At 40.3% G+C, this 9,307-nt stretch overlaps 2 protein-coding genes across 4 annotated transcripts; both read right to left on the reverse strand.

The window, feature by feature from the left end:
* Nucleotides 1–1,923: 1,923 nt before the first annotated feature.
* On the reverse strand, nt 1,924–3,428 carry LOC108118662 (fibrinogen- and Ig-binding protein-like). Of its 2 annotated transcripts, none has more exons than XM_070281334.1 (2): nt 3,299–3,428; nt 1,924–3,172 (listed from the first exon to the last, which is right to left on the reverse strand). In XM_070281334.1, exon 2 carries the CDS (start codon nt 3,152–3,154, stop codon nt 2,105–2,107), a length of 1,050 nt encoding a protein of 349 aa, XP_070137435.1. In that variant the 5' UTR covers nt 3,155–3,172; nt 3,299–3,428; the 3' UTR covers nt 1,924–2,104. The 2 variants fall into 2 exon arrangements, with proteins under 2 accessions (XP_070137435.1, XP_043065933.1); XM_043209998.2 differs by having other exon boundaries at nt 3,237–3,380.
* A 1,356-nt stretch (nt 3,429–4,784) lies between these two features.
* LOC108118660 (uncharacterized) lies at nt 4,785–5,786 on the reverse strand. Of its 2 annotated transcripts, none has more exons than XM_017231445.3 (2): nt 5,136–5,786; nt 4,785–5,085 (listed from the first exon to the last, which is right to left on the reverse strand). In XM_017231445.3, exons 1-2 carry the CDS (start codon nt 5,628–5,630, stop codon nt 4,942–4,944), a joined length of 639 nt encoding a protein of 212 aa, XP_017086934.2. In that variant the 5' UTR covers nt 5,631–5,786; the 3' UTR covers nt 4,785–4,941. The 2 variants fall into 2 exon arrangements, with proteins under 2 accessions (XP_017086934.2, XP_017086935.2); XM_017231446.3 differs by having other exon boundaries at nt 4,785–5,076; nt 5,136–5,783.
* Nucleotides 5,787–9,307: the final 3,521 nt, after the last annotated feature.

Genomic DNA, 9,307 nt, shown 5'->3' on the forward strand with positions numbered 1-9,307 from the left:
CGCGAAGAAGCAATTGGTGTTGTCCCTTCTGCTTAAAATACCGACATCGGCAAGATACCTGAGAGACTTCATAACTGAAAGAGAAAGCTTCTCCACCGGATTCGTATTTCTCATTGTGTATCGAACTTGATTTTTGATTTCCCAGATCGGTGCATAGTCACACTCTTGGGTCAGGAAGTCTACAGCCTTTAGAACGTGGCGGTTGACTATCTGAGGTACGTTGTTATTAGCGGCCATTGGGATCGAGAATTTTTTTTTAGGTCGTAGAAATTTCGAAAAAAAAATATACTATAAAATTTTGTACGAAAAAAAAAAATAAATTGCCAAAAATATTTACTACAAATAATTTTTAAAATATACGCGTGAATTCCAAAATTTTGTTACTGTCGCATTCAGCTGCTAGTAGTAGAATGAGATGTTTCGGGCTTGTAACTCGGATCTCGGAAATATTTGGCTTGACAGTTCGAATCATGGACTACTTGTTTGTAATTCTCTCGTTTTCAGGGCTGTGGAAACTTTTGGCCATTTTGGCCACTGTCACTGTTGGCCAGTCTATTAGCGGCAGGCTCATTCATTTGAGATTCGCTGAGCGATTGGCGACGTGTAAACGATAATCAAGTAATTTCCATTATGCCCAGCACACTAAAGGAATGGCCGTACAGGCCACAGGACCAAGAGCACACAGGACACGGAACACAAACCATTGAAATGGCCGGGTGGAGGCTGGCAGGACAATAAAAGCCTTACTAAATTGCGATTGTCGCGACTGGCGCGCTAGGAGGAGCATTAGAATGAATCAGTTTGCGACAGGAGATACAAAATACGTTACGCATACGCCCCGTGGCCCAAACAAAAGCAAATCCAATTGCCAATTGTTGCGATAAAGCAAAGCGCCAAAGCGGAGTCAAAGGAAATGTCGATGCTGGTCGTTCTTTTTTTTTTTTGGTTTTGTTGCCCGCTGTAGGTTTTCTTCTTCTCTTGGTTTTCACTATTTATTGGCACTGGCATTTCATTGTCCTTGTTGCTGCTGCTGTTGGCTTTTATACAACTTTCTCTGTGTGTTTTTATGCTTTTAAGGCGCACGCGATAATGGCCAGTGTGTGTTGGTTAGTATGTAAGTGTGTATGTGTGTGTGTGAGTGTGTCAGCACTTTGCGACAACAATACCTTACCACTCTCTCTCCACTTTCTCCGACAGGCACAACAACTCTCTCCTATCTGCCCACCCACACTACTTCAAAGGAAGGCGACGGAAACGGAAGCAACATACTTAGACGCTCACTGAACAGCATCCAAAGCGAGTGCGAGCGGGAGAGATAGCCGATAAGTGAAAGAGAACGAGAGTGATGTGTGGAGATGGAGGGAAGAGGGGTCATTGGTTAGCAGGACGCAGGGCGATGAAACTGAACTGCACTAAATGTGCGCAAGCAGCGTAATTGTGGCTTAAATACACATGGAAAAAACGTTCTGTTTTTATTTCCATTTATAAAGAAGGAAGAAAGGTCTTAAGAAAAGAAAGCTATGTACATGATATCAGATACTTATACCCTTTACTTTTGGTTATTAAAATAAAAATAAATCGATTAAAATCGGTCAAATTAATCGGTTCCAAATGAAGTAATGAAGCAATCAAGATACCTTTACTGTTCTGTCATCTTTTTATAAAAAAAATTGGGGGAAAAATAAAAGAATTTGGTAAATAGAAAAAGGAATGGAATAAATTAAATAAATAATATATATTTATGCTTATATCTTTTAACAAAAGAACTGCAGGATATCTTTATAAACAAAGAAGTCCTAAAAGCTTAAACAGGAACTGTATGGTTTCCTGAAATTACCTTAGAAGAACCGAAAGATAGAACCAATAAACCTAGAAAGAAGAATTCCCCCATCCCAGAAACCCAATATTAAAAACATTTCCAAATTCGCTTGCATTGGGTTTTTATTTATTTTGTTTTATTTTTCGAATTCAGGCATTTCGTGTATTGTAGTTTTAGTGTTAATTGTTTAGTGTTTAGTAGCGTTTCGTAATGCGGTTTAGTGTCTTCAAAGGCTTCTTCTGTTACCATTGCCCTGCCAATGATGTATACCCATCGTAGTCATCTCTAATAGAAGCTCCCATTCTCCAATTCCTCATCAAAAAAACAGTTGTCCTTTTTGCTTTTATAGGACTTTTTAGCGACTTTGGCTGGTTTGCCATAATTAGAGGCTTTTGAACGGGGCTTAGATTTGCGACCTGAGATTTGCGATTGGCGACCTGAGATTTGCGATTGGCGATCAGAGATTTGCGATTGGCGACCAGAGATTTGCGATTGGCGACCTGAGATTTGCGATTGGCGATCAGAGATTTGCAATTGGCGATCAGAGATTTGCGATTGGCGACCAGAGATTTGCGATTGGCGACCAGAGATTTGCGATTGGCGACAAGAGATTTGCGATTGGCGACCTGAGATTTGCGATTGGCGACCTGAGATTTGCGATTGGCGACCTGAGATTTGCGATTTGCGATCTGAGATTTGCGATTGGCGACCTGAGATTTGCGAATGGCGACCTGAGATTTGCGATTTGCGATCTGAGATTTGCGATTGGCGACCTGAGATTTGCGATTGGCGACCTGAGATTTGCGATTTGCGAGCCGAGATTTGCGATTTGCGAGCTGAGATTTGCGATTTGCGAGCTGAGATTTGCGATTTGCGAGCTGAAATTTGCGATTTGCGAGCTGAGATTTGCGATTTGCGAGCTGAGATTTGCGATTTGCCTTTTGGCTTAGTAGCTTTGTTGTTTGCCTTGGCTTTCTTAGAAGTTGTTGGTTTATCCTCCTTTTGCGGTCTCTTCGGGGCTTCATCTTCATCTTCATCTTCATCGCTTGCATCCTCTGATGAATCCACGGGTGCAAAATTTCCCGACGACATATGGCGGCGACGAAGTGAATCGTTGTAGATGCAATATGTATTATTCCTCTCGACGATCACACGAAGGCGAACAAAGTCACTCAGGGCCTTGTGAATTCCCTGCGCGAGTTCATCCGCGTCTTTGTCGAATTGCATGGTGTAGTCGACCTCCTTCACGATATCTATGAACGGAGTGAAGCTCGTAGCTATGTTGTGCACGGCCCTATAGACGTGAAGGCTGAACTGCTTTTGCGAAATTACCATTTTGATCTCCTTTTAATCCTGAAATATTAAAATAATTATTATTTCAAACGAAAAAATATTAATTTCGAATATAATACAATACAATTAAATCCTGAAATATGAAAATAATTATTTTAAACGAAAAAATATTAATTTGAAATACACCTTTTTTTTTGGTCAAAAATTTATTTTCACGTTTTTTTTTTTTTCAAAGAAATTCTTTGATCTGAACAGCTCGAATGTTTGATTACGAGTGAGGATTTACTTGTGAAAAAATTTGCTCCACAAATAATTGAATTTGAAGTTACGTGCAATGGCTTGCTTTGTTTCATAAAAAGCCTTAGTTTTCAACATATTTAGATGTCTGATGTATTATTTCGTTCAGTGGATGAATTCGCCATAAAAAGGCAACAAGCGAAATGAAGTGAAGTGGAACGGTCATCGCGGATTAGCGTAAACGTAAAAATATCCTGAATCCAGTCTGTGTTAGTGAGTGTGTGAGTGTTAACAGTTAATTGTTTTGCGTGCGTGTCACATATGGCCACCCCTCCCTCCCTCTCGCCACACTGTTTTGGCCCGGCTCTTTGTGTCTTTGTGTCACCAAATTGTGTCATTAGCAGTCGCATAAAAAGCAAAATGGCCCGAACAGCTCATTGGCACGTTCCAAACGTTTCCAAATGCTCCAAAAAAAAAAAGAAAAAAAAAGAACGTTTCAAAAATTTCCCCATCAAGATGACAATGATGATGAGGTTATATCTCTTGGCCTCCCCGTGCCCTAAATACTATATTCTTGGCAAAAAAGTCTCAACTTTTTCTTGCCAGAGTTTTATTTGCAAGCCATAAAGTAAAGTTGGTCGGGTTTATAACCGCAGAATAAAAGTTAAAAATTTATAAATCAAAGAATAAGAGAGGGTAGGAGGTATATCCTGTTCCTGCTATGATATGACAGTTTCATCATCATTTTTTTCAACTCTATTTATTCATGTTGCCCAGAAACCCGCGTTGAGCTTAAATTTTAAATATTTTAAATAATAAAAATAAAAGTTGTGTCGAAAGGCAGCGAAACTAAATAAATAAATGTGCCTGCCTGGCACGACTCATATTCATACTCGTACTATACTATATGCAAGTTTTATTTAAGAGTGCAAAAAGTAAAGCAATAAACAGGAACACACACATGCCTCCCACATATCCTTACTCCTAGGGATGTGTGTGCTATGCATGGAAATAAAAGTTTTCCATAATTTTGTATAAGAAAAGTTTTCTTGCGTTGTGTTCTCGCCATAGTTGCAAGTGTTTCCTGGCCGCCATTCTTTTTTTTCCCCCCTCTCTTCTAACGCTTTTTTTTTGGGGTGCTATCTCTTTCTAGCCCTGCTGGCGGTCTAGGCCCAAAGTGGCTACAAAACTTTTACGCTGCTTGTGAATTAATTAAAAGATGAACTGGCCAGGCCAACAAACTAAAAAAAAAGAATGGGGAAACTGAGAAGCCAAAGATAAAACTAAAAGGATAAAGTCTAAGAATAAGAAATAGTGGGCTTAACCCAAAGTGGTCAACCAACCAATAAGCTCTATAACAACTTATTAAACAGCTCTACTATAACACCCTTTAGCACCACACCCTTAATACCAAAAAAAAGATTATTTTTTAGCTTGCAATAGGCACATTTTTAACTATTTTTATTTTTACAACTTCTAAACAATTTCAAAACGACTAGTAGTAATAGTGTGACATGGATATCATATAACCCTCGGTATAAATAACAATTGAACATGAAACATTGAACGATTGTGGCCAAAAGGGCGCCGACTTATTCTTTGTCCTTCAGGAACCTGCCATGGCGAGCCATATGGCGGATGCTGCGTTCCAGCATTAATGGATGTGTACGGGTAAGGATTACCATATATTCGAAGCTCATATGATCTTCATGTTCCTCATCGTCCATCTGATAAAGCTGCGATAGAAGACATCTTAAAATTACACTAAAGAATCTCACACACTTACCTCGTCGTCGTCGTTCTGGTCGAGGCTCATGATGCTGAAGGATAAACATAGGGCACTGCTGCCATCCTTTGCCTTTGTCTTCACCTGGGAAGCTGCCGCCTTCTCGAATTCCAGCTCAAGTCTTTTTTTGGGTGCCTTCAATCTCTGATACTTTGGTGGCCCTGAGGAAACAGATGGTCCCGAGTTCCCTGAGTGACCGGATGGTCCTGGTAATCTAGCAAGTCCCGAATATTTTGATGGCCCCATCAGACCCGAGAATCCAGATGCTTCTGTATTTCCCGATACTTCCGATAATCCAGCAGCTACCACATTTACTGCTCCTTTTTTCTTTTTATAGAAACGAAATTCGCGGGCCACCTTATCAAGCGCCCTGGCCAGGTTGCGGGGAGAAATTTGGGTCAGTTCCAAGAGATCCTCAAAAGTCAAGAGCTCTTCGTTTTCCAGCTCCCGCTTAATGAGCTGATATTGTAGGTATTCTTTCGCTGTCATATTCATGTTTATTTTTAGTTAAAAAATTATTTGACTGTAGTTTTTTGTTGAAAAATTATTTTCATCGAATATTTTTGAAATTTTTTTTTAATACTGTTTCGTTTCAGCGGGGTCGGGATAGAATGATTAGATTTCGGATGTGTTGCGATTGAAGTGAGAAATGCGATATAGATTTTTCAACGAGATCTTCGTTTTTGTACAAGTTTTGTATAAAGAATCCTATTTTTAAAGTTTTACAAAAATACAAATCTAACATTTTACCCAGAATAATTAATGTAACCACTAATATTTCCGTTGCCTGCTTTTTAAGGGCGCCAAGAAGTGGAATAGCGTTGAAGAGAACTATTTTTTTTGAATAAAATTTAAAATTTTTCAATTTGGTAGATTTAAAAAAAAAAAATAAAAAAAATCTTTAAAAAAATAATTTAAATATTAGCGCCCTCCTCCTCGATTCTCAAAGGTTGCACTTAAGCCAGCCTGAAAAGCGGGGAAAATAGGTTTCTTTTATGGCGGTTTTTGTAGTTTTAATTGTTTTGTTGTAATTTGTGTTGTTGATGTAGTGTTTTTGTTGTTGTAATGTTTTTGTTGTTGTATTGTTTTTTGTTGTTGTTGTAATTTTTTTGTTGTAATTTTTTTTTTGTAATTTTTTTCATATATGTATTTTTTCTGTGTACAGTGAAAATAATTATTGCGTGGCTGGAAACACGTGTCCACCTCGTGTGGCCACTGCCCTGGACCTGGACAGTTACCGACCCATTATCCCGATCGGCGAGATCCTGGAAAGATCTTTCCTGCTCATCATTTTCTGGACATGGCAGATCTGGACATAGCATGAGAAGCTACACAGGGTTGCTGGATCCTGGATGGTAAGTACATATCAATATTTACTATGAAAGAATGCTTAGTTTTAGGATGATGGTTTTAAAAATTGCTTGTTTTCATTGTTTGGTATTGGCTCTTCTTGTTGTTGTGATTTTGTCTTGGTCTTATACTGGTCTGGATATTAAAAAATCTTTAAAAATAATATTCATAAATATTTTCAAATATAAGGTTGTCAAATATCTCCCTTCCGCTTTTTTGCTCTTTATTCAATGCTTTATAAAAAGTGTTACAGTGATCCGATTTAGTTGAAATATGCGCCGTTTTGTTCGATAATCCGTTTCCATCTAGACGGCAACTTCATAATACCTCCCTCGTAGAAGCCCCCCTCCTTATTTGCGAAGAACTCGGACAGCCACTTTTCACAAGCCTCTTTTGAGTTCAACTTTACACCACCAAGGGCGTTCGTCATGGACAGGAACAGGTGGTAATCACTTGGCGCTATGTCCGGGCTATATGGTGGATGCGATAAAACCTCCCATCCGAGCTCCCGTAGCTTCTGACGAGTCATCAACGAAGTGTGTGGTCTGGCGTTGTCCTGGTGGAACACTACACCCTTCCTGTTGGCCAATTCTGGACGCTTCTGGTCGATCGCCTGCTTCAAGCGGTCCAATTGTTCGCAGTAGATGGTAGAATTAAGCGTCTGGCCATATGGGAGCAGCTCATAGTGGATGATTCCCTTCCAATCCCACCAAACACACAGCAAAACCTTCCTGGCCGTCAATCCCGGCTTGGCCACTGTTTGGGACGATTCACCGGCCTTCGACCACGACCGTTTTCGTTTGATATTGTCGTATGTGATCCATTTTTCGTCGCCAGTCACCATCCGCTTCAAGAATGGGTCGAGTTCGTTCCGTTTCCGCAGCATATCGCAGGCGTTGATTCGGTCCACAAGGTTTTTTTGCGTCAAATCATGCGGCACCCAAACATCAAGCTTTTTTTTGTATCCAGCCTTCTGCAGATGGTTTAAAATGGTTTGGTGACTAACTCCCATCTCCTGGGCGATGTCACGAGAAGCCACATGCCGGTCTAACTCGATGTATTCCATGATTTGATCGGTATTTGTCGTCACAGGTCTTCCGCCGGCTGGCTTATCCATGGTGTCGTTTTCACCGGCTCTGAATCGTCGAAACCATTCCTCCGCGGTTCGAAGTGATAGAGTACCATCCCCCAAAACCCCATTAATCTCACGGAACGTTTCTCTAGCGGATTTGCCTTTAACGAAGGAAAACTTTAAAATAGCGCGAATTTCGGCGTTAGTGAACTCCATGTTTACACGTCTATAACTGGTGAACGCAATATCCAAACTAATCATGCATAGCGTCGTTTTGTAGGTTATGTCAAGACCTTTTAAATTATGTATAGTGTTGCCAGATACGAGCTCTGTAGCGCTTTGTACATAGCCGCGAAATTCAAAAGACAAAAAGGCGGAAGGGAGATATTTGACATTATATTTGTATTCACTTTTGATCACCTGATGACCTGCGAAAAGTTTGCAATGAGTTTTTAAAATTCAAAAGGTGTGCCTGTGCATTTGGGTTGACTTTTATATGGAGGACAGAGAGTCAGAGGGAGAGGGGAAGGGTGCAGGTCCAAAGGATCCAAAGGACATGTGGCCAAAATCCAATACAGAAATGCTTCTCCGGCTGGTGTTGCTCCTAGTGTTCTACAGTCCTGATGTCTGCCGTGTCCACATGTCCTGGGTGATTTTGAAAAGTGCCCTAGTGGTATAGTGGGTGGGCGGTATGCAAATGTCCTGCAAGAGAGCAACACAAATGCAATTTGTATAATTGACTGTGACTGCGACTGTGTGAGCCTGTGTGACTGTGAACTGCTTTAGTTTTTTGGGTTTTAGTTTTGCATTTTGAGCTGGCTATATGGGCCCTCTTTTCGATTTGGATTGTATTTGGCCGGTTCTATGGTATATGTTTAAACAATTTTGTGTGGCCCAAAAGGACAGTCCCCTCTCCTTTTGTTCTCCTTGTTTCCTAGACCATTGCATGTGTGTTCTGCATTTTAGTTTTTGGGTTTTCCGTCGTGCCACGTGCGGTTTTTAGTTTCAGGCCAAGTGGGATTGCCAAGTTTTGTTTGGGTGGCCAAGTTGCAATAGCTAGCTGGTTGGTTCTAGCTGTGTTGCCGGCTTTTTCGAATTTGTTTGCGGTTAAATGCAATTAAAAAGAGATTTACAAGCAGCTCTCTCTCACTCTCGACCGCCTCAACAAAAGTGTCGCAACAGTAGCTCACTAAAAGGACAACCTACTCCTGCCTCATGCCTGCCTTCCCAAAAAAAAACTATATACTATATATAGTATAGTACTACTGTTTTTGGGGGGCATTATGTTTGGCTTCACTTGAAATAGCTGGAAAATACAGCATATTTTGGGCAGTTTTGGGGGGGATTTGGAAGCTTGCCAAAAGAGGCTTTAATGATTTACAGACTTGTTAGCACAAGACATTCCTTCTTAAGGATACCTAGTGGAATAATGACTATTTAAAAATCGTTTGAGTCCTGAGCCTGAAAATTGGCTCGTTTGGATTTCGCCGACACAATTGCCATTAAAATTGACTTGAAGTTATTTGCATAGCAATTAATAAATGCCATTATAGCCCAGCAGGCTGCCGGCAAACTGACGCAGCAGGACATTTTCCTCTGGCCATTTTCTTTTCACCCCAAAAGGAGCAAAAGATGGAAGAAGAACAAAAAAAGGTACATGTAAATATTTGGTTGAAAAAAAAAGTCAAATTGAAAGAAATCACAAAAGCCAAAAGGGACAACAATGAGATGTAATGAAATGAAATGACAA

This window comes from Drosophila bipectinata, chromosome XL, assembly GCF_030179905.1.
Source record: "Drosophila bipectinata strain 14024-0381.07 chromosome XL, DbipHiC1v2, whole genome shotgun sequence".
Lineage (NCBI taxonomy): Eukaryota > Metazoa > Arthropoda > Insecta > Diptera > Drosophilidae > Drosophila > Drosophila bipectinata.